The 25760-nt window shown below is 40.6% G+C and overlaps 2 protein-coding genes across 8 annotated transcripts in view; one reads left to right on the top strand and one right to left on the bottom strand.

Moving 5' to 3' along the window:
• The window catches only part of GABRB2 (gamma-aminobutyric acid type A receptor subunit beta2), a 114446-nt gene extending 108386 nt beyond the window's left edge, over positions 1–6060 (top strand). For all 7 annotated transcript variants that reach the window (XM_081899158.1, XM_081899160.1, XM_081899156.1 and 4 more), the window contains one exon: positions 2954–6060. In XM_081899158.1, coding sequence (XP_081755284.1) covers positions 2954–3301 — 348 coding nt within the window. In that variant the 3' untranslated portion in view covers positions 3302–6060. The remainder of the gene's footprint in view (positions 1–2953) is intronic.
• The window catches only part of PTTG1 (PTTG1 regulator of sister chromatid separation, securin), a 290197-nt gene continuing 264819 nt past the window's right edge, over positions 383–25760 (bottom strand). Inside the window, exon 7 of the mRNA XM_081899223.1 lies at positions 383–393. The gene's annotated coding sequence lies outside the window, so the exon portion shown is untranslated. The remainder of the gene's footprint in view (positions 394–25760) is intronic.

Below are 25760 nucleotides of genomic sequence, written 5' to 3'. Positions count from 1 at the left end.
CCTGAAGTGTGTAGAAGGCTGAAGACTGGCTTAACTTCTGAGGTCTGGACTCTGACTGGAAATGGAAAATGAAACTTTAAAATAGCTTTGCTACCCTGCTTGTGTGACTCACCCCATCCAACCCACCACCCCCAGTATAGCTGTTCAGATTAACCAGTGCTCCTGTTCTTTAACCTTGGATGTAATTGAAAATGCTGTATTTGTTTTGCAGTTTTTGTGTCACAAGACTAATGTCCTTCGCTTTAAAATGATTTTTTAAAAAACAACTTTATAAAGAATTTACTGTTTGCAAAATGGTGAATTCTTTAATAAAGCTTGATGCCATGAAATACATGTTGAAATATGCAATTATCCACAGTGGGGGCCCCGGAATATTCACCCTTGCCTGTTTACTCCTGTTTGGGATTGGCTGACTGACTTCAAAATTCAGTGACGGGGTAGTAATAATGTCTTGTAAAATGAAATTGCTATGCTTATACATACATAAATGTTTGTTATGGGACTGCAGAAATAATGTGCTGTTTGTTTCGATGGGAAGTGGTAGAGAACCTACTCCAGGCATTCTGATCAGAATTAAGTTGCTTTTGTTACAGGCTAGATCGTAAATGTTTTCCAGCTCAGACATATCCTATGCAACAGGCATATTTTGTGACAGTGGAACAGATTTTGAATTACAATTTCATTCCAGATATTCAAAAAGAAATTATATGGGGTTTCAAACAATACCCGACTCCGCATGATTTTAATAGGAAAGCAAAATTGGATCACTTTGACTAAATTACACCTTGATCTGTTGAAACCTAAATGTTCATAAATTAAGAAGCAAAGTCCACATGGGTTTAGCAGCACAACTTCAAATTTAACATACTCAGCTTACTTCAAAATCCTTGATTTAAAACAACTTTTCGATATGATATCATGATAAACATTTAATGAGTTAAATCAGTTAAATAATAATAATAATAATAATAATAATAATAATAATAAATCCTCACTGATAATCTATAAACCTATAAATATGTAAAACTTTGGCTGCAGTTTTCAAACTACTCATTACACATGTGTACATCCATATTGTCCCTGTTGTCTGTGGTTGTTAGCAGACAAATGCAAATGTGTGAGCACGTATTCACCTGTAATGTGCCTATCACACATAACCTGTATACTCAAGTAGCTGTGTGCACATTTGAATTTTTCTGCAGAAAACAGCATGCAGCACAGACAATTATTGCAGGAAGAACAGGCAACAGTGGGGATGGGGTTGAAAGTATGGCCTCCTCCGTAAACGCACGTGAATCAAATTTACATGCTGGCAATGTTATTTATTTATTTCTTATCAATAAATGGACCTTGAAAGTAAAGCAGTGTTGACATACAGCATCCAAACTCAGATGCGCATTTGATTTATGCCCACCCACAGCTCCTGATCTAGCAAATGGCAGTCGTGGAAGACTACTTTAAATGTGTGGCTCTCTTTAGCAGTTTCAGAATATCATTGTTTGTGTGTATTATATCCCACCTAAACCTATCTAGTTGTCCTCATTTTCCCTTAGTTTATGCTTGGAAGAATAAAAAATGAAGGCAACATTTGATAAGAAACAAAGTTTGAGAAACCCTTGCCATAAATATTCTCCATAGAAAATTTTCATACATACTGTCAAACGAGAATTAAAATTCTCCAAGTCCTCTAGCAGCAGAAATTAACAGAGAGCCTGCATTTTTGAAGTGGAACTATTGCCGAAATGCAAGTGAGTGAGGACCTGGGAAATGGGGCAAGAATCCTGCAGACACATTTGAGTTCACAATCATGTAAGGAATTGCTAGAGTGAAAGAGTAGAAAAATGCACTTTATTCTGAACTATTTATACATATGTTCATGTAATGAAAATGGAATCTGTCCACCATTAGAAGTCAGCCCAATAAAACACATCACTTTTCAAATGAAAATGTAAAGAATTTACTGAATTGCTATAAAACGTGTTAACATAATATTCAGCATCAATTTAAATTTAATTGTCTGATAAGAAAACTGGTTTATAACAGCTATTAAAATTAAGGATTGGTACTTATCTCCTGCCAAGCAAAATGGCAACTTTTTTGAGGAAAAAATTGCAGATAGTGAAAGATTTACCTCAGAGTAACAGAGAGCTCTGCTACTTTCCTTTTGTACAGTTAATGCCAGAAACAACATGGCATTATTATTTTTTATTACAGTATACTATATATTCTCACATTTTAAAAAGTTACTAATAACACTTCAAAACCAGTGTTGAGATTTAATGTGATTATACTCTGAAATGAATGCCTGGTTAGACTTGCCTCTGAAGTACAGCCTAATGCCATGGCCAGCCTTCTGTTCTGATGAGATGTTCCACGATGAATTGAACACTGTTATCCTGGGCATTACAACTTGAAAGAGGTCCTAGCGCAGATGTAAAACAGCTCATCAGCTTTCTCTCTAAACACAGAATCTAATCTTTATATCAAAATATGCTTTTTGAACTCTAGTGATATGAGAGTTCCAAAATTGTTCCAATGGATTTCACACTGCATCCAAACAGAAGGCCTGTGATGAAGTGCAGAAGTTATATCTGATGTATCTCATCGCTGCGTCATTCTTTTGAGCTCATTCTAATTGTAAATGCTGAGAAGTCTTGTCAGAACAGAACTTTTGGGCCAGCAAAGTGCAGCACTTCATGCAAACGCATAGTGGCAGTGCCGCAAGTTTCCGAGATATCTGCCAGACAAACATGTGGCTACTAACAGTGCCATACAATGTATTTGCCTGTGCTTTCAAAATACAGGACCCACAAGTAAATGTATGTATGCCACTTTAAGTTGCATACTTCTGTAGGCCAACATTGAGTTGGACTTCTTGGGTCTTGCCTGCTTGATGATTGGCTGAGTCTGACGTTTCGTTACACACTCTAAGACAACCTCTTGTGTTTTCCAGATGGATCCACATGAAAACATTTTGTTGAGCACGCTTGAAATAAAAAATGAGATGGCTGCCTCTGAAGCTGTTATAGGCCTTGGGGACCCCAGAAGCACTATGCTGGCCTATGATACCTCAAGTATTCAGTACCGGAAGGCTGGCTTACCAAGACACAGCTTTGGCCGCAATGCGCTGGAACGGCACGTGGCACAAAAGAAAAGCCGGCTAAGGAGACGTGCTTCTCAGTTGAAAATTACCATCCCTGACTTGACTGATGTAAATGCCATAGATCGATGGTCACGCATATTCTTCCCTGTTGTTTTCTCCTTCTTCAATATTGTCTATTGGCTTTACTATGTGAACTAAAACAAAATAAAGCCACACAGCTATCAAGAACTGGATTTCTCTTCAAAATCGGTTGTACAGCCAAATGTGGGACTTAGGGAAAACAAAAAAAAACCTATTCAGGACAAAAAGTTATTTTAAAACACCTTAGTTGCTGGCCCACTCTATAATCTGTTTTGTAATGTTTGGGTTTTCTTTGCAAAATTGTGAAATATTTAAGTTACAGTACAAATGTATACAACATGACCTTTAAATATATAATAGCATTTGATATTTGGAGGCAGAATTTGAAACTCCCTCATTCTGTTGTTTCCACCCTCCTTTTAGCACTCATAAGTTTAAGTACAGAAAGAGGAAGCAAGAAAATAGGTTTGTGTTCAAAGAGCAATGTATCTCATGCCTCTCTTCACATCTGGAGCATACACAACATTACCTGGATGGAGAGAAGTGTTATAGTTGCAATCCAAACCATCTTCCTGTGTTACCTGTCAAATGCATTAACTTGAAATTAAGTAGTGCCTACCGTCATACCATGCGGAATGAGTATCAGAGGTTTCCGAAATAGATGATGTTACTGATGTAGAGAAGGGAAGTGTTGGGTGAGTGAAGAGTTTTCATGAAACTTGAAAACATTTCATTTGGAAGATAAATTGCAAAGAGTTAATGCAGCACAGTGGTTACCGTGCTGTGTGACAATGACCCTTAGAGTTGTTTGAGAGATTCCCAACTATGTGCTACAGTGTGCCATGAAGCATAATGTCTAAAGTGTAAAGTGCCAAATATAAGTGGGCCAGCAAGTGACTTCATAGGTGGCTTTCTCTCGGTGCTCAGTCCTTCCCTGTGGAAGAGAGAAAACAGTGGCAAATATTTCCAAATGTAAGGGACAGGTAAAGACTATACAAATAATTGGTGTCAGTTTGCTTGTTAGTATAAACCTCTCTTACGGATTCTCAGTTGCTGTTTTGATTTGTATCTCATTTCCACATCAAATAGATGGAATAGAATCATGTCTGCTGTTTAGACAATATATATTTTAAAAGACAGACAGCTTAGAAACTTATAAGAGTTGGGTTGTTTTCCTCACCCAGGTGCATTGCATTCAGTTTGAGAAGTGTTTCTTTTTAGACGCAATACTTAAGGGAGTACTGGGGGGGGATATTTATTTTAAATAGCTGGATTCTCCAGCATCTTCTGGTGGAAGAGGCTGAATTATTTTTCTCAAAATCATGAACTATAGAAATTCCCCCGTTTTTCTTCAAGTAATTCATACTATTATATGGTCCCTGTTCCTGAAACAGTGGGACAAAAGAAAGGCAAAAAGTTAAATCCACTAAGTATTGTTGAATCTTCCAGTCAGTTCTGCAGAGTTTATTTATTTATTGGTGTATCTTCTCCACCTGACTTTTTAGTAGCACTATGAGTGTTTGAGCATTTCCTCTGTAAAGAATTTTAAAATTGGGGTAACTGAGCACCCAGTGTTCATACATGATTGTTGAGAATTCCGAACATCATGATGTATTTGTAAAAAATACTGATCACGTGACTCATGTTTTTCCATGTGCATTGGGGCTGAGTACACTTCACAAGTCAGGGCATCATCTGCCTTTTGATGTCATCCACAACTGGACAACCCTTGCTTAGGACATCTTTTGTGACAGCTGAGCTATGCTGTATTCATGGTTTCTTCTGATTTTCATTTTCTTTGTACAAACACCCATTATTATTTTAAGAAATGAAGTTTAAGGAGTGTGAAAAATATTGGCCTTGTAATTAATGCACGGGATTTATAGGCCTTCAAAGAAAATACCTTTTTTTCTCACATTGGTTCAACAGGTCAGCTATAATAAAAAAACTACAAAATCAGCTCCTAGTACTGCACTTTAAGATATTTGGAAGTTTATAGTACAAGCCATAATATTATCTGACCTTGCCAATGAGAGGATGAAATTCTACCCACAGGGATAACAAAGCAAGTAAACAATCACCTCCATGAGGTCCTTTTTGTTATTAAGGAAAAGATGCTTCCAGGAATAGACAGACTACCCTGTTTCTGAGCTAATTAATTCTAAATACTGTGTACAGGTGTACAGACTAGATTGAGCTTTTAAAAAGCGGGGGACCATAATATCATTGCATAAAGCAAACTTAAATACATGGTTACCTTTGAATTGAGCTAAAATATACTCTCTCACAGTTTTGTTTGGTCTATATTTCCACATAATAATCACTCCATCTTTTCAGGTTTCAGGATGCATACTAGCCAGCAATTAAGGTGTTTTCTCTTCATCTTTGTGAAATTTATGGCAAAATTACTATATAATACGGCACAGTTTTAACAATATCTTTGCAATCAATGCTCTGTAAATATGTTCTGTATATGACTACTAGTAAGTCTAATATGCATTTTCCAAACTAAAAGAATCATGCAGCATATTTGTGTTTGCCTAAGGATTGTTATGTTTCTATATTATTGCAGTTTTAATGACTGGGAAGAAAGAACCAAGCAATGTCATTCTGAATATTTTCTGTTATCATCCCCAGGGGGAAACAAAAGTCTTGAATAATAGCACTGAAGGAAACATCTGAGAATTTTTATATTCTAATATGGGGGTGGGATGGGACTGCCAGACACAAAAGCACAATGCATAGAGAATATGAGAGTAAGTGCATATATAGATAGATATACAGTATAGATATATCTGGGGAACAAATCCCATTTAAGTTAAGGTAATATGTACATTAACAGTGCAAATGAAATAATGTTTTTTAAAAAACAAAAAGCAAACCTGAAACTGTGTTCCAATTTCATAGTTAGCAAAGTTAATGTAAGCAGACGGAAAAAAACACTAAACATTATCCAAGCAAACAACGAATATATAGACATGTATGCCAATATGTGTATATATATTCCTCTCTGTGTGTGTGCGTGTAATATACGTGATATATGCACACAGACATCCTAATCCAGTGAGAGCGACCCACGTGGAAATGGGTTTCTGCCCACAGATCTGCTTTATTGAGGTGCAGGAAGGTTGCCAAAAGGAATTGGGGGGACGGGGCGGTGAAATTCCAAGATCTATCAAACTGTTTGTAACCCCAGCAGAGTTGTGGGATCGTGGTTTCTCCCTTTATATCACATCCACACAGTGAGAAGGAAACAGGAATGAGGAGTAAGCAAAAGGTCACGTGGACTCTGTCTTGATGCTCCTGCCCCCCACTTAAGAGATGATCTGTACTGAAGGGGGTGAGATGCTTCTACTGCCAGTCAGTTATGGGAAAGGAGAAGAGGGCTCACGGAGTCAAAAGCAAGCGCTGCCTGCTCTTGCCTTCCTGGTGGATGATCCAGGCTGAGACTAAGACGGTGCTGCTGAGCCCTATCTTTCCTTTCCTTTCCTTTCTTTCTTTCTTTCTTTTTTGGTATGCAGGCAGGCATCCTCCCTCCTGTAGCTCTTGTGGTTGTTCTGGATTTGGGCTAGACTCTTACATAGGTGTTTTAAAGGAATAAGCTAATAACAGTTTTCTTTCTATATTCAAATGATATGTGAATATTTTCTTGAGAAAGCAAATTATTAATGTAATTAAAATCTTACTATACAGGGTAACTGGGCATTTCTATATCAGCAGATCAATGCATATAATTCTTACGAAGCATTTCACAGTTTGACATTATGATAGTACTGTACCTCCTAGCATCTCAAAGTAGACTAGCTCTCACATTGCTTGCCTGTTTCTTCTCATTTTTAAAATAAAAACATTGTCCACTAGTAACTTAAAAAAAAAAGTCCTAATACCTAGAAGGAGCGGAAAAAATATGAAATATTTATATGGAAAAAAGCGAAAAGGAAGGCCAGGGTACAATACTTTTAAAGTAGTGGTCATAACATTTTGCTATCTGTACATAGAACATACAAAGTGAGCAATCATAATTAAAACCGAACATGTGTAAATATTATCAGATTTCTTAACATTTTTAACTTCTAATTTGTACTTAATGTAAGGCAAAAAGCTGATTCTATTTATGGTTTAGGTTAGTGTCCTAAAATCATGTAAATATTTAAATAAGCTGTAAATGAGCAGTCAATAGAAACAGTAATTGTTCAGTGATTTTTTTAAAAAAACCAAGTACAATATTTGCAGTTCTCTAGCAGAATAATTTAAACACCCTTTTGCATAAGACTTGGATTCCAGAAAAGAATTTTAACACACAAATCTGTGGGAAGTGCAACTTTATAACAGTCAATGCACAGACCATTAGCTGGATCATTGACATAATGCAGAGAGAAGTCAAGCGACTGAGAGTTTTCAGTTAGCAACCCCATCCAGTGGCTCTGATGTACATGTGCGCATGCCCTATTTGCATTAGCATCTCGTAAATACCTGCACATATTGAGTGATTGATATTTCAGCTTTCTCAACACTAAAGAGACTGGGCAGTAACTGCTGGCGCAGTGCTCCTTCTAAGATTGGAGATCCATAGCGGAATTTTGTAGACACGGCAACAGAAAGACGTGCTTTGATGTTCACTTGCACTAAAGCTATGATCTTGAGAGAATAGGGCTGGTGCAACTCCATTTTAATGGGCAGCTCTGAGTTAACCCTTGGGCTAATCAGCATGCTATAAAGTAGACCCCAGGCAACATGAAATCATGTAGTTGAATGAGCATACCTATGGGTAGAGAGAGGAGACCTGACCTGTGTGTTATGATGGGCTCCTTTAAAAATTCTCTACCTTTTAGAACATAGTGGCTTTTTGCCATCATGACAGAGGAGCAAAGCTCATGTTTCCAGTTATGGAAGAATTAAAAGGCGAGCGGTCTGCACAATGGGCAATGCAGATGGACAGTGCATGCTATAGTAGGTGGACTTAGAACAGAAGAACTGTGCCTGTGTGATCGTCCTCTACCAATGAGTTCACCATGGGCCTGGTGCCTCCGTACCAAACACCAAAGCAGGGTCGTGCACATTTAGAGTTCCATGTGCATATCAGAACCCCACATGCTCTTTGCGTCATTCCCCTTGAGTACAAATGAAGGTCAGGCCTCTAGACATTGTTTCATGAAGGTAAATGTCTTCAGAAAGGCATATTTGTCAGTGTATAGTAGTCTCTTCCTTACCAACCTAGCCCTACTCCAGCCCCCCCATGCCAAAGAATCTTTACTTTAGAAATTTATTTAAAGGGAACACTATCAAGACACTGCTTAACACCAAAGGTAAAGTTTAACAAAATGCACTAGGAAACATTTGTCTGAATTTTTGAGGAATAAATGGAATGTTAATTAATCACTACCATATTTTAGCTTATACAGATAGCATCTCTATCCATTTTAATTAATTGATACATTGGAATTCATTATCTTTGCAGGTTATATACAACACATATCTTATGTGTCAAATTATTTCTGTAAGTGCTCTGATGATGAATTTGTTATTACTATTATTTTGAAATGGTGGCAACCTTAGCTGCAGTTCGATATTAGTTGGAGAGTTAGTTTAAATTATTTTCTTAATGCTTCACACATCTCTCAAAGTTATCTAATTCAAGTTTATCAGCATTTTATATGTTTTCATTGTTAATGCCATTTATAGAAAATTTCACCTGAAAATATATTTAAGGTTCATTGTACAGTTTGAGTTAGTTAACACGGGCATTTAAAACATCCAAAAATTCTATCAAGTTGACTATGTTTTGAGTTTTCACATTTTAATTTGCATGGGTGTTTAAATGGTTCTGTTAGTACTGTCTTTGCACCGTTCTTCTCTCTCTCTCTCTCTCTTTTTTTACTTAGTACTATTTACTTCATAATGTAGTAATCATCAGCCTTACTAATGACCTTGTAGCCTTTCTAATATGCACATAATGCACATTTTCCAATGGCTAGAAAATGCAAAATACTAGTGGATATCATTGCATCAGATTTTCATGTTTTTCTCAAAAGGACTGCTAACCTCTGGGATCATGGAGGTAGTCAAATGATGATTGTAAATTGAGTAGCACATAAGAGATATTTTCTTGAATCTAAACTTACTACAGCCAGTTTCAGCATGTAAATATATAATAATGTTGGCTAGTGTGTAATTCTTAAACTAAAAAAAATATAAATAAAGAAAATGTAAAAGAATATTTGCTTTTATTATTGACTCATACCTCGCCTTTCAGTATAAAATATTTCCAAGGTACAGGTAGGTAGCTGTGTTGCTCTGACGCAGTTGAAATAAATAAATAAAAAAATTAAAATTGTCCCCAAAATTAGAGACCAAGTTTGTTCTGGGTATAAGCTTTCATGTACATGCACACTTCTTCAATATGACTATATGTAAAAGGCCAAATTGCATACATTTCTCTTGCTGGATTTCCTATATATACAACCTTGAGGATTGTCTCCAACTGGTGAATTTTTTTACAGCTTAAATTGGAGCAGAATTGAAGCTTGGATTTCATTATTTGATTCACTCTTAATCTGTCTCTCTCTTTCTCTGCCACTGACCTTATATATATATAAGTCCACTTATATCAGTGGAAACAAACCCATATTTTTTCCAAGCAAGTTCATTTCTCCATCTCAATGCAAAAATGAACAGTGAGAGAGAATTATGGCTGTGCCACAATTTGGAGCCAGTATCCCTGGTTTGCACCGTCCACACCAGTGCATGGATGAGGATGGAGGTACATGCATTAGACTTCTGCAATAAGTCTAATGCATGTACCTCCAGAACACTGGTCAACTACCTGCAGTTTTGCAAGGTGATCCAAGGGCTGCATTAATTTTCTTTTCTTTTTTAAAAACAGTTTCTAGCTGTTTGGCGCAGCATCTTCCATGTTTGTTGAAAATACATCTCAAAATGCCCTGGAAGCAAAATTAAAGGATTAAAAAAATTAAAGAATGTGTTCCCAATAATTTTATTGGAATGTGAGCTAAATCTGTACCCAATGAACCTAATTTACCTCCCAATATTGTTGCCATTTGCAGCCTATTTGTTTTGCTGCATAGAATTCAGTGAGAGTCTCTGGACACTAAGCCACCTACTAATGCACAGTCCTGCTTTGGTTTTAGTTTTCCAAGGCTGCAAAGCTATACCCACTTAAAAGTTAAGTCCTATTGCACTCAGCAAGATTTACTTCTGAACAGAAATATGTAGGATTGCACTGTTAGCATACAAGAGTGGGGATCCCAGAGGTGGGTTTTTATATACACTTTTGTGTATAATGTTGACATAATGCCATCTATGCAAATATGAGAGCACTTATAATAAAAAAGGCATTGCACAGAAGAGCTTACTGTCTCGACAAGCATGGGGAGTAGTCGAGAAATAGACAAGAGTCACAACGCCGTGCAGAGAACCCAGCCTAAATCTTGCATCCCTGTACATCACCCCAATATAGAAGGTTTTATGAAGGCAGAAGAAGAAGTAGCTGGTTGATATTCATAGCTGGTTTTATTTCAGTGATATCCATGTGGATATTGTGAATGGGTTCATTTGCTGACTACTGCAACTCAACTGTGAAATGACTTAACGGTAGACAAAAAAAAAAAAGAGAAAAGGATAAGCACATTTAAAAGGTTAAATACCATATTAAATTATAGCCCATCATGCAATATCTGAGCAGGTTTTGACTTTCATGCTAACAAAGAAAAAGCCAGCATCAAATCTAGGAAGCAGGAGAAGAGAAACAATGCAGAAAAAGCAGGGAGTTAACAAAAAACCATGAGTGGAAGGCCAATGGTCTTCCCGCAAATGGTCATGCAGGACTTCCTACAGTGCTATGTTTTCAGATTTCATGCTTCCACTTGTGCACGTGATTTAATTTTCACTTTTCTATTATTTTATTTATTTATTGAATTTATATACCACCCTACACCCACAGGTCTCAAGGTGGTTCACAGAATAAAATCAGAATATAAAACCACAAAATACATAATCAAAATAAAAACAACACATTTTAAAAGGGAATAGGATGTCTAGTGCGGCAAGTCCAGCACCAGGTATAAATTGCCTTGTCCTTTACAAGAAGCCACCTTTTTGCAAATTGTACTGGCAATACAGGCTATTCCTTTAACCTTTATTTTACACCTTGCCTCAGTGTTGCAATTTTTTCCAAGTAGCTTCATCTAAATTCCAGCTTTCCTAAGGGAGCTGAAACCACACAACCTATGGCGTCCTCCATGTTGTTACACATTTGGCATCTACAAAAGTGCAGCAAACCTCACCATCTTTCTTTAACTTCATTCACTGCTAAACAAAGCAGCCATCTTAACTAATGCCAATCCAGCGTAGGAGAGCTGTGACAACATTCCAATGGATGGGTGGGTATCTTGCGCTTTTAACAACTGACATAACCATCTGGTGGGCTGTAAACTCAGCCACCATCACATTCTGTAATTAAGCCAGCATCCTGCTGAATTGCAAACAAGAGATCATGAGATAAAGAGCTTCTACTTGACTCTGAAGCAATTCTGAATGGGAAGCTCTGAAGAAACACAGTTTCAGTCAAAGAGGAAAATTGTGGAGTTTTAAATAGCATAGAAACCAACCTGAACCTTGCCTCTGAGAAAGAAAATTCAGCAGTGAGCTTGCACATGAAAATTCATGTTAAGATCTGCTTTGGAACAGGATTGCTGTATTTATTCCAAATTTTTGGTGAGTTAATATTCATTTGGGTTTAAAATTATTATTATTATTCATAATAATATAGCATTTATATCCCACCTCTCTTCTAAGGAACTCAAGATGATATCTATGGTTCTCGCTCTCACTTTATCATCACCACAGGCTTGTGTGGTAGGCTAGGCTAAGAGAGAGAAGGGAACTGGCCCAAGACCACACAGTGAGCTCCATGCCTGAGTAGGGATTTGAACCCTGGTCTCTCAGGTCCTAGTCCAATACCTAAACCAGTACACCACACTGGCACATTCACCACATTCCCGTTTTGGTATCAAATGGGTTCTGAAGGGGAATGAGGAAACAATATGAAAAGGAGCACACACTTAAAAGCAGAGGCTGCAAAATAGCTGTAGTATGGTTGTGTCAAAACATGTGTTTGTGTATTTAGTCACCAGCTGATGACTTACAGTTGAGGTAAGCGCTCTGAATTTAGTTGTCAAATCAGATTTCTCCAAGTGCAATTCCTGGAGCGCTCATCAGACCGGCACTAAATGCTAGGTGAGACAGGCAGCCGCCAGCATACAGATCCACACCATATATTAAAAGCGTATCTAAGGGTGGCGCTGTGGGTTAAACCATAGAGCCTAGGACTTGCCGATCAGAAGGTCGGCGGTTCGAATCCCCGCGACGGGGTGAGCTCCTGTTGCTCGGTCCCTGCTCCTGCCAACCTAGCAATTCAAAAGCACATCAAAGTGCAAGTAGATAAATAGGTACCGCTCCTGCGGGAAGGTAAATGGCGTTTTCGTGTGCTGCTCTGGTCCGCCAGAAGCGGCTTAGTCATGCTGGCCACACGACCCGGAAGCTGTACTCCGGCTCCCTCGGCCAATAAAGCGAGATGAGTGCTGCAACCCCAGAGTCAGTCATGACTGGACCTAATGGTCAGGGGTCCCTTTACCTTTACCTAATGCACATTAAAAGCATGTGACTTCACCACATGAATCCTGGGAACTATGCTAGGAATCAGGAGTACCAACTTGGCCCCATGACTTGGGTGCCCGGGGCCATGGGTACTCATGCAGCGTGCATGGCCCTGGCACCAAAATTTGTGGGTGCCTGGCCTGTTCATGGGGAATTTTGTGGGTGCTCCAGGGCCCCAAGGAGTTGGCACCTATGCTAGCAATTGGGGTGAAGTGGGAGATACAGTTCCCAGGATTCTCTGGGGGGAAGCCATGTGCTTTAAATGTATGGCATGAATTTGACAGTAGCAACCCCAAATCAACTCCTCCTCCCCTCTGCAATAATGTTATGTACAGAGTTGAATAGAATCCAAAATGCAGCAGTCTGATTTGTCCTAGAACAATAGGATTCAGAATGCAGCAGTCTGATTGGTCCTAGAACAATAGGATCCAAAATGCAGCAGTCTGATTGGTCCTAGAACAATAGGATTCTGAATGCAGCAGCCTGATTGGTCCACAGGAGCCACCCAATCCAGCTCCAGGTGGAAGTGAATCTGCAACCTGATTGGCTTACAGGAGAATCCCAGAATTAACCAGTCACGTGGGGCCCATTGTGTAAATAATGTATATAAAGCAGACATTTTGGCAAAACTTCCATTCCTCCTCACCACTATGAGCTGAATAAAAAGCATGAAATCCACTCTCGACTCTGAGTATATTTCAAGTAATTAGTAAAAAACATATGTGGGACAGCCTCTCTCCCCAAGCAGCAACCAAGGAAGTGAAGCAGGGTAGCAAAGCACACAATATGGTGAGGTATTGTTAGCAGGGAAGAGAGAAGGCAGGAATGTGACTGAAGCTCCTGTTTTCAGAGGCAGCGACACATCTCTGGTGAAAGTTTGCTCCTAACTGCACACAAATCCCTGATTTTCCCGTGGAAATACATATCTGTGAAGCTCCTAAAGAGAACTTAATATTCATTAGCCTTCCAGAAAAAAGATGCTGGAATCCCTTGCCTTCGCGAGCTTTTCTTTTCTTTTTTTTCTTTTTTAACATGCATCTAAGGAGAGAGTGCTCACTCATGCATTTGAAAAACAAGCAGGAAAACTACTTGCATCTCTCCAATTTCAGATTCAGTTAACATTTCCCAGGTATTACTCTAGGTGCAACATCAACCAACCTGTCTTTTATAATTGACAACAGTTCCTCTTCTAACTACTACAATTTACGATACCTGGATCAAATTTCATAGTACCTCCATGGAGCTGCTCTGAACTTGAGATAACAGAAAAATGCTGCTGGCGCACACCTAATGCCAAAGAAAGCTGCTAAATTTATATGCGGTAAAAATCTACGTTGCATTGCAGAGTGACCCAGTTTAACTCTGATGCATCCATGGCCCTTAAAAAAGTTTCCCCTTTTACTCCAGCTCCCTTTTATTCTACCACTTTAAGCAGAGGATAGAAAATCTATTCTTTTTATTGCTTGGTGCATTGTGAGGTTGTCAGTGTTTTATAAGAACTGGACATACTTTCAGCTTGTTTCCTCTGCCAACAGTGAATTTTCTCTGTCAGACCATGTAAAGTTTTCAGGAATATACAGACAGACAACAGCAGATTGGCTCCTACAGCTTATAAAACTATTGCTTTTTAACAGTGGCACAACGGATGATAAAAACAGACAGTAAAACGAAGATGCCTTGCTTCTATAATGCTGAGCAATATGATATTATTTCAAAGTAATGGATTTGTTGGTTTGTTTAGCATCTTAACTCAGAAAAAAGTATTCTGATTCCTCTCAAGGGCCATTCCAGCTCTCCACAGTCATGCCACCAAGTTGATTATTATCACTACCAAAGTCCCCTCCCCCTGCGCCGCAATCGCCTACTCCACTGTCACTGTCGATTTGCCTGAGCAGAAGAAAAAAGTCCAGGTGTTTTTAGACTCCTACTTAGAAGATCCATTTATCTGAACTTTAGAAGCTTTAAAGTAGCTCCAAGTGTTGAGGTGCTCAAAACCAGCTGCACATGAAGCTGTTGAATATTGTTATTAGAAGGCAGGATGAAATTCCATGTTAAATTATAGTGTTATTGGGGGGAAATACTAATTGGCTGACCCTTAACTTGCCCCTGAATGATTCCTCAATGGATGTTTCAGTACTGGATTTCTTCTCTCAAATATATATATATATAAAGGTAAAGGGACCCCTGACCATTAGGTCTAGTCGTGATTGACTCTGGGGTTGCGGCGCTCATCTCACTTTACTGGCTGAGGGAGCCGGCGTACAGCTTCCGGGTCATGTAGCCAGCATGACTAAGCCGCTTCTGGAGAACCAGAGCAGCGCATGGAAACGCCGTTTACCTTCCTGCCAGAGCGGTACCTATTTATCTACTTGCACTTTGACATGCTTTCGAACTGCTAGTTTGGCAGGATACATATATATATATATATATATATATATATATATATATATGAATGATTTTACAAGTTCATTCACAGAAATAATATTCTTCCAAATATTTGAATTATATACAAGATTCTTTCGAACCCTAAGACTTCCCTCCTCCCCTCCATGGGTTCTTTAAGTAAGTTTTCCAACTGCATATTATATGTACATCTAGTTTACAGTCCTACATTATAAGTGTTGTCTTTAGCATATGTGCAAAGATCCGCCCAGCTCCCCCAAATTTAGTTTAGCCTTGTGAATGACAAGCACTGCCGCTGGCATGGCTCATCTTTGGTAAATGAGCGCACAAAGTCGAAAGTCTTTTAGTGAAACAGTAGGTATACATTTCGGTAATACCTAGGTATATATGTATTTTGTTTTTCTAGCTTGATCAAAATTATTATTTCATAACAGGTGGATAGTTAAGAGCTTAAGCGGGTTCAGCGGCAGGAGCCTGGTGCCCCCCCAGAATTCGGCACCCGGGTGCCCCGCACCCCTTGCACCCTGGGTAAAGGCAGCCCTGTCCATTATATCCAAAGTCGATGTATCATTGTAAATTATTTAAAGCCTGCCAAAAAGTTCAAATGTTTACAGTGGTCTTTCAGATACTATCTATATTTGTCCCATTCTCTGTTGAAGTTTTGATCCTTCTGATTTCTGATTTTCCCGGTTAATCTTGACATCTCTGCATAGTCCAATAATTTCATCTGCCAGTCTGTCCTCGTAGGTATCTAACCATCTTTCAACTCTGGCCAAGCAGCATCCTTGCAGCTGTTGTAGTGTACATAAGCAGACTTTTCAGTTCCTTCGGTATCTCTGCACCTACAATGCATAACAAAAAAAGGTTTCTGGTTTTTTTAACAAAGATTATTTTAAACATTTTCTTCAACTCATTGTATATCATTTCCCAGAATTCCTTGATCACTTTACAATTCCACCACTTATGGGAAAAGGTGCCCTCCTTCTCCTTACATTTCCAACAAACATTGGAGCTTGTCCTGTACATTTTTGCTAATTTACTGGGGGTTACATACCAGCAGTACATCATTTTCATATAATTTTCTTTCAATGTATAACACACTGTAAATTTCAGATCCTCTCTCCATAGTTTTTCCCATGCTGCAAACTGTATATTATACCCCAAATCTTCTCTCAGTTTTCTTGTACAGTCACCCAGGCCTGAATGTTCTATTTGTGATGCTCTGCATTTGGTTACAGACTGCATTTAGTATAAGGTAGTTTCTAACCTCAAAACATGGACTGAGAAGGAATAACCAAATGCGTCCCTAAGACATACAATGTAAATATCACCATTGTGAATGACATTAGGGAAAATGTCAAGAGTCTGCTGGAAGAGGAGGCGACAGACTTTTAAAGAAGATTTTCCTAATTATGTCTGAATCTGCACTCTCCCTCACACGCTAAGAAAAACCAAATAAATTTTAATATGACAACAACCAAGAAATCTCCAAAAAGATCCATTGGACATCAAGAAAGTTCATGCATGACCTGAAGGTTCATAAATAATAAATGGTTTCCTTAAGCTGACTTTTGTGAAGATCTGGAGTGTTTGCATGTTAAGCTTGGAATCTGAAAAGGTTAGAGGAGTTTTCAAGCACCATTGAATCTGGTGAGGTGGTGGGGAAATGGTTATACAATTTGGTAATCCTCTCCCTGAGACTAATTTGTTAGGACAATTTGTGTCTTGTAGCATGGAAAATATTTATGCTCAGAAAGTTGAATACTCTGGAACACATAGCAAGAAGAGCTATAAACTCAGTGGCAGAGCACACACTTTATAAATGGTGCTTTGAATCTAATGTCAGAGGCATTATGCATGCCTCAGAATACCAGCTGCAGAAAATCACAGGGGAGAGTTCCACTCAGGTCCTGCTTGTGAATACAATGAAATACTGGTATGATGTGCTCAAATCACCCAGTCCCCTTTAGCAATCTTGCACTCATATTCTGAATTATTTCAAAGGCAGGCCCATATGATCACACAAATGTATGGATAACTGAGGCAAGGCTGCACTTGGCATACCAGCCTACGTTGCTGAACCTCCAGCCAAAAAATTGAACAGATGGTTACCCTGATCCTTTAGGGTGAGTGCAACCCCTCTGGAACAAGCTGAATGCCACTTACCTGGGCAGATAAACCCTTCAAAAGTATCTCCATCTTGGCATCCAGGCACTGAGTGAGCATTCCGCCACCTCTCCCAGAAGATGTCATGTCAGTGGCGTAGCGTGGGGGGTGCAGGGGGGGCTGGCCGCACCGGGCGCAACATCTGGGGGTTAGGGTTAGGGAGCACAAATCCACGGGTTAGGGGGCGCAAATCCATGGGTTAGGGGGCGCAAATTACTTGCCTTGCCCCGGGTGCTGACAACCCATGCTACGCCACTGTGTCATGTTCAAGGGTATCAGGATTCAGGAGTCATTGAGAGATCTAAGAGAATCAACAGGGTTTGCCCCTTTCCTTTTTTTAAAAAAAAAATCTTTATTGGGTTTTTCTTCTCTTTTCTTTAACAATATCTGTAATCATTACATTACATTCAAATTTCAATTTCCCCCTTCCCCACTGACTTCCCTCAACTTCCATCCCTGGTTTATTACATCTCATGTTACATTCTGCTGTTTATATATACTTCTATATTGTCCTGCTATTAGGTTTCCTTTTTTTTTATAAATAAAATTGCAAATGTTTATTTAAATCCTGCCAATGACTATTTTTTTGTTGTTGTTTCTGCAAATATGATGTAAAAGGTTCCCATTCTTTTTCAAAATCACTATTGTCTTTTTCATGCAGTTTATCTGTTAACTTTGCCAATTCTGCATAGTTAATCAACTTCTCTTGCCATTGTTCCTTTGATGGTATTTCCCCTGGGTTTGCCCCTTTCCTGGCAAAGATTATCCCCCAGGAGACCAAGGCAGTTTCCATGCCAAAACAAGACCTGAATCCTTGATAGAAAAGGATCCATAATAAAAATTAAAATTCTACTCATACTGTGGAATAGTTGCCTCTTGAAGAGTTAGTGATCAATCTCTTTGTCTAGGACAATAGACTCTATTGTCTCATAGTAAAGGTAAAGGTAAAGGGACCCCTGACCATTAGGTCCAGTCGTGACTGACTCTGGGGTTGCGGTGCTCATCTGGCTTTATTGGCCGAGGGAGCCGGCGTATAGCTTCCAGGTCATGTGGCCAGCATGACTAAGCCGTTTACCTTCCCGCTGGAGCAGTACCTATTTGAACTGCTTTTGAACTGCTAGGTTGGCAGGAGCAGGGACCGAGCAATGGGAGCTCACCCCGTCGCAGGGATTCGAATCGCCGACCTTCTGATCGGCAAGTCCTAGGCTCTGTGATTTAACCCACAGCGCCACCCACGTCTCATACTAGTTCCCAAAACTCACTGGCATCTAATAGCCTTGTAACCTTCTAAGTTGAGTTTTCCATTTCCTTCATTTGAAACTTTCTACAAATGAAGCTGCAATATCTCCTGCGAGGGAATTACTTTACACTATTTTTTCTTTAAATTATTGGCAAAAGTGTTTCCATTTTGACCTCAATGCTTTCTTGGCTGGCAAGAAGAAATATATCCTGAGGCAAGGATGAAAATCAATTTCCCGTTTTTGCCTGGGTGGAACCAATAGGTGCATTTCACTGCCATAATGTTATTTTGTTATATTAATTCACTGATCTGCTCGCCATGAAATCTTGGGTTTTTTCTTGTTGTTCTTGTTCCTGAAATGTCTTCATAGCATTATCTGCTGTGGGCAATGAGTCCTGCTCTCTTAATTGTGAGTTCATCACAAATTCAGGATGGGGAAATTGGTTGCAGCTTTTTCTGCAGTCAGATTGGTAGGTGACTGCTTGAGTAATTTCTCTTCAGGTGTTCCATTCATTTAGTCTACACCCAGGAAGGGAACAGGGAAGAGAGCATCACCACACCCTGCTCAAGGTGAGGTAGTTCTGATGTTGCTTTAGCAACAGTGAGCTTTGGACTGAGCCTTCCATAGCAGCAGTAGTTATATCTCAATTGTTAAGTTCTGCCCTTGCTGAAAAGTGCCTCTTCAGTTAAAACGGCCCAGCACACACCAGCAATCTCACTCTGATGAAGTGGGGGAGACTCTGAATATCTTGGGTCTTCTGTCCTCTGAGTCAGAGGACTGCAATGTAACATCCTTGCACTAAACCAGAGGTTCTCAACCTATGGGTCCCCAGATGTTGTTGGACTACAACTCCCATCATCCCTGAGCTCTGGCCTTGCTAGCTAGGGGTGATAGGAGTTGTAGTTCAACAACATCTGGGGACCCACGTGTTGAGAAAGGCTGGCCTAGAGGGACACTGGTACCACAGGTTCATCTTATACAACCTGCTTTCTGGGGCTGAGCCTTTATGCAATTCCCCCTTTTAGAGCTCTGACTCTCATACCCTGAAGAAAATGGCAGGGTCCAGTCCCAGGGCAATGACACCACTGTCCATGCTCCTGACAACCACACATTCAGTGGGCCAACTGAAAAGGAGCACCAACACAACTGGGAGCATAGACATCAGGTTGAACACCTACATGCATACAGCTGTGCACATGGAAGGTGCCCTTTTCCAGACATCCCACTAATTATAGGGATGTAGATGGAGCCATGGCCAGAGGGTGCAGTCCGGGTTCCCTACAAAGAGCACAAAAGCATGGAGAGAAGGACAAAAAGGTGTTATCAGAAAAATAACGTTTTTTTCTTTAAGAACACTCAGTTTTTCCAAAGGATTACCACTGAAATCAACGGGACTCAAATACATCTCACTTCCCCTGGATTTGGATAATCCTGTTAAGAAATTTAAAATTATGCTGTTTTAAAATTAATCTATTGGGACGCGGGTGGCGCTGTGGGTAAAACCTCAGCACCTAGGACTTGCCGATCGTCAGGTCTGCGGTTCGAATCCCCGCGGCGGGGTGCGCTCCCGTCGTTTGGTCCCAGTGCCTGCCAACCTAGCAGATCGAAAGCACCCCCGGGTGCAAGTAGATAAATAGGGACCGCTTACCAGCGGGAAGGTAAACGGCGTTTCCGTGTGCTGCGATGGCTCGCCAGATGCAGCTTGTCACGCTGGCCACGTGACCCGGAAGTGTCTGCGGACAGCGCTGGCTTCCCGGCCTCTTAAGTGAGATGAGCGCACAACCCTAGAGTCTGGCAAGACTGGCCCGAACGGGCAGGGGTACCTTTACCTTTACCTAAATTAATCTACCAACAGATGAGCCCTTGCAACCAACCACTCTAAACCAGTTCATATGTATCACCTCAGCATCCTAATGCAGTGATTCCCAATTAGCTAATTACTGCAGACCCCTTGTTTTTGAAAAGCCAACCCATTGACTTTTGAACTTTTTGATACCTCTGTGGTAGTTTTTGTATTGTGAATGATGCCACGGACCCCCTGGGTGGGTTATGCAGACCTCCTGAGTCCACAGACCACCAGTTGGGAACTACTGTCCTAATACATTTGTGTGTTGCTCTTTTAAAGGTATTTTGGGTTGTTGTTTTTGCATAGATCCTAATATCAGAAGGGAGGGAGGCCTTATTTTACAAGGTGCTTCACAGTGAGGGTGACACCACTGGAAAGGCCCTGGAGCCAGTAGTAGACAGTGTGATGAGACACAAGCGCTTACCTGACCTCCCAGCAGGTGAGTCATTGCCACACTGAAGCATCAGTGAGGCTGGCGTGGTACAAACACAACAGTAGAACCAACCTGGTGCTTCTACCAGTGCGTTTGCACCGCACCACTAGCAACACCCCACCTGCTGGGAGGTCACTTAGGCATCTCTGCCCCACCACACCATCCATTGTTGCCTGGAGCTGAAAGTTTCTGACCCGACATCAGATGCTGAAGATGCCTAAACCGGACATCAGGCGCCAAGTGTATGTAAAACAGTGTAACTTTGGGCCAGATTTCAGCCGCAGGTGATAAACATGCCACTTCTTCCTCTCCTTTGCTCATTGTTATGACTCATCGTGTTTGCATGTTTGTTCCTGCTAAACCACAGGTTTTTCTCTTTCAGAACATGAGATGAATTGATATACAGGCATGCTGAGAATGCCGTGTAGTTTCCAAGGAGGTGGTTGCCTAAGCAACAGATACCGCATAGCATTCAACCAAATGTCTTTCCCTCTTCTTACTATTTGAAAATTGGAACGTGTCGCATGGTTTTTGTGGAAGGGAGAAGGCTGGTAGCGTTGCCTTACCGATGCAAAGGTTAAGCCTAAGTGATCCTGTCTTCCCCTCTCCTCATCCAAATGCCCAACTTTAAATAAAACAACAACAACTGGGGGTGAGGAAACAGCCCATCGACATGCAGGTCACTGCCGTAACAGTTTTTCAGTGCTGCAGAACAGGGTTCGTGCTGCAGGCGACATTCTCGATTTTATGCATATAGTGATGATATTGAAAGGTCAGGAAAAGGAGCTGCCAGTGTAATGTGGCTTTTTCTGGTTAATTGCATCAGACACTTGCCTGCCTGCTTACTGGGAAAGGTGCAGCACAGCCTTTGCCAAACTGGTGCCCTTCAAATGTTTCTGACTACAACTCCCACCAGCCAAAGCCAACAAGGCTGCCATAGTCCAAGCCATCTGGAGGGCATCAGGCTGGCAAAGGCTGGCATGGCCAATAAGGAACGGATGTTCTGGTGGGCTAAAAGGAAGAACGAGTCTTCATGTGGAACTGCCCTTGCAGGTGTGATTGGATTTCAACTCCAATCAGCTCCAGCCAGCATGGTCAATGGACAGTTTTACTGTCAAAATCCTGATCAGGACCCACAGCCTTTGCTTTTGTTGCCCTTTACAGTGTTTCCCAAACTTGGGTCTCCAGCTGTTGTTGGACTACAACTCACATCACCCCTGAACACTGCTCCTGCTAGCTAGGGATGCTGGGAGTTGTAGTCCAACAACAACTGAAGACCCAAGTTTGGGAAACAGTGACCTAAGAAGAGACAAACTCACTGATGGCATGAAAATGGAGTGAGATACCAGCATCGCTTATGCTTCAATGTAATAAAGCAAACATTGGGTACCTCTAAAGGAAGCCATCTTAATTTGATCTCTTGCCTTAGTGTCAAAATAAATCTTCACACACTGAATCTACACAAAACTGAGACAGGGAGCGACACTTCACACACCTGCCAGATGCACAGGCAACACACAGTGACAGTGGGAAGTGTAGCTAATTGTCACAAACCTGAAATCCCCTCACTCCTGCTTTCATTGTATGAAGGTGTTCATGGCAGCCCTTAATACAATATAACATAACATTGACTAAGCTTACAGCAGGGCCTCTAGATGTTGTTGGACTACAACTTCCATCAGACCCAGCAAGCATAGCCAGGGGTGGCTGGGAATTGTAGTCCAAAGCTTCCCCACAGCTGCCCAACAGCATCGATTCCTGCTCTTGCAGCTGGTAGAAATGATGCCGGCCCAATGTCAAGATTCGCTGTGATTCTATACCTCTGGGAAATTGTGAACAAAGTTCTTGAGACATGGTCTTATTACAGGTCAAGGAGCATGTGGAACAACATGGGCAAACCTGAATCTTCTTCCAAAAGAAGAGATGGTCTTTTATATAGCATCCTGAACATGGAAAGAGAAAATGTTTCTTCTAAAGAAAGGCTTATTCGTTTAACCTAAAGAGGGCAAATGAACATTAACCTGTGTTGTGCTCCACCCCTCTTTGACAGGCATTTCAGAAAATCTGCCTCCTAGCAAATCTATTTACCGCGAACATAGCTCCAGCTTCAAATATGTCACCCTGGGGTGAAGTGATATGAAGCTGAACACGCCACAGTGCTCCAAGAGTGACGGGCTTCTGAAAATATTGTTTATCTTGGATTTCATTTTGCTTTGTTTTCCAAGGTTCTCATCAAACAGGTCAGGGTCTCTTGCTTCCCACTTTTCAGATGTGACCCTCAATGGGAATGTTTTTGCTGTATCATTTGATTGTTTCCAGAGCAGCGCTTTGTTTATTTGCTTTCCTCGCCGTTGTGGACCAACTACAAGGCCATGAAGTGGCCTTCATACCTGAAGTGTTGATGGAGATTTTTCAAAAGGACATAGCAATAGATGGTTAGTACAAGAATCAACGTGAATGTCAGGGACTAGGCAGAGGAGACTGCCTCCCCAATCCTGATCCTTCCAAAAGGAAGGATCCTTCCAAAAAGGAAGATAGTACAGATTTACAACAGGGCTTTGAGGGAGGTGACAGCTCAGAGGCAGATGGGAGGGGGGAGTTGGGAAATCTTGGGGGAGCCAGAGCATTACAAAGCATTCCAGACCCACTATCTCCCAGAACCCTATGAGCCTTAAAAGTAGGAGATCAAAGAGTTCAAAGACAGAGGAGGTGATGAGGAAGTGGGAGAGATGGATGGAGATTCACTCAGGACAATGCCATTATCCAAGAGGCTGGGTTCTATAGCCTCTCTCTGTAAAGTTTGAAATAAAAAAGGACTTGTCTTTATCCTTTCCTGGGCAACCAGCTGGGAGCTGCCGACAGCATCCTGACAACTAACGAAAGGATAATGGAACTGCTCTTTTTGCCCAGAGAGGTTCAAATTAACGCCATCTGATCCTTGGTCTGCATAATGTATCTAATACTGAAGAAGCAGGAGCATGCATTTGCAACTGTGTGCAGATGCACGTGCCTAGGATTGGTTGAGAAGGGGTCAGGAAGTGTAATCTCCAAGAGCAGCTGGCATGCTATGGCAATGCAGCGCTCCCGCTGGCAGACAGACATCATTGGAGTGAGTGGGGCACCCTTCCCAGCAACACAAGAGCAACAGATGGCCATGGGGATTGGCTAGTGAGGTCCCCTGGTGACAAAAAGGCATGGGAAAGGATTGGGCTGGTGGCCCTGTCCTCTCTCAGCCTAGTAGGTCACTTCACATGGATGTGTGGAATTGGACAAGCACAGGCTGGGTGTGGCCTTATGATCAGCTGCAGCTCATTCCCTTCATTTGCTGCCCTGACACACTTTTCTCGAGATTTTGTTCTGAGATCTTCCTGCATAATTCAAAATACTCAAGTGCCCAGGGTTTTCTGAATCTGTTTTTGGAACCCACCTCTTTCTCTCGAGATCCTGTCAACAGGTTTGCTCTTTTGTCCTTGATTTTATTTTATTTTTAAGCCTGTTCCTGTTCCTTCCCTCCCTTGTTCCAAACACTTGAGAACTTGAATGATCTTCTGTGGTGGTGTAATACTTGTCATTTATTTCCAGACCTGAGCATGAATGAGGATTTTATTTTATTTTTTCACCTTTTGTTTTTGCCTTGCATCCTCCAAAAATTTCCATATGTAAGGGTCTCTATAATGAAAGACAGAAAGTCAAGAGTAATTTGACCTTTCTGCGTATCCTCTCTCTTTAAATGCAGTGCAGTCCTATACATGTCTACTTAGAATTAAACCCAATTAGTTTTAATCATTCTACGGTAGTTACAAAAGGGAAGCAAGTATAGGACTGTGGCCCTTGTGACATAAAAATTTGTATAATCTTGGGAAAATATTTACATGAATTGCAAATCAAGAAAAATGTTTTTGGCAGCACTGTATATGTATGTACACACAGAGAAACACAGAGAGAGAGACATACATACATACATACATACATACATACATACATACATACATACTGATAGATTGTGGGTGTGGGTGTGGGTGACAGTGCAAACATTTGCCCTCTATAGCAAAATGTGTAGATCTGGCCCTGCTGGTAATAAATTGAGATCCATGCTGCAATCCTTTTTCAACTTCTTACCTCCAGGTTTCTTTTTGTCATTGTTGCCATAACTACCCAACTATAATAGTATAATGCTTTGATTGGTTTGCAGTTATCCACTTTCAAATATTTCTGCTTTGCCTGAAGTCAGCTTCCAAAATAAATTCATCAAATATAGAAAATATTTCATTAGAATGGATTTCCCTTCTTTTCTTTTTTTATCAGTCTCACAAATGGGTAAATAAAAAAGCAACAATGTCTTCATGACAGAAACAGTTTTTGCAGGTGATGAAATGAACAAAGTGTGTTTTTTGGGAACCATCCTCTTGTGTTCAGCTGTTATATAAGTACTTTTCAAAGATGCAGTGCATTACTGTTGGACTCCTTTTTGAATTTACCATCTTCCAGAACTATTCCCTTATCAACATAATCCTCTCTGCGATTGTATTGCTCGCAATAAATTACTTCTGCTTATTCTTTTCTTTTGTTTTAGCTCAAAGTTATCCTAATCTCTCAAGAACATTTCAGGGGCGCTAAAACAGAGCAGGCACTCACAGCGAGCGCTGAAGCTTTCCAAAATACTGATGAACTGAATAAGTTACTGTTGGGGTGGAACAATGACTGGATAACATATTTTTGTGACCTTGTCTAAGCAATCACCTTTCCGACTGCTGTTTCCTAGTTTGTGCTAGAAACATTAGCAGCAGTAAATAAGCAATGTACTCAGTCAAC

The sequence above is a fragment of the Podarcis melisellensis genome (genome assembly GCF_964234715.1).
Source record: "Podarcis melisellensis genome assembly, chromosome: 2".
NCBI lineage: Eukaryota > Metazoa > Chordata > Lepidosauria > Squamata > Lacertidae > Podarcis > Podarcis melisellensis.
The sequence above is the reverse complement of the archived record's forward strand: the minus strand, read 5'-3'. Positions and strand labels throughout refer to the sequence as shown.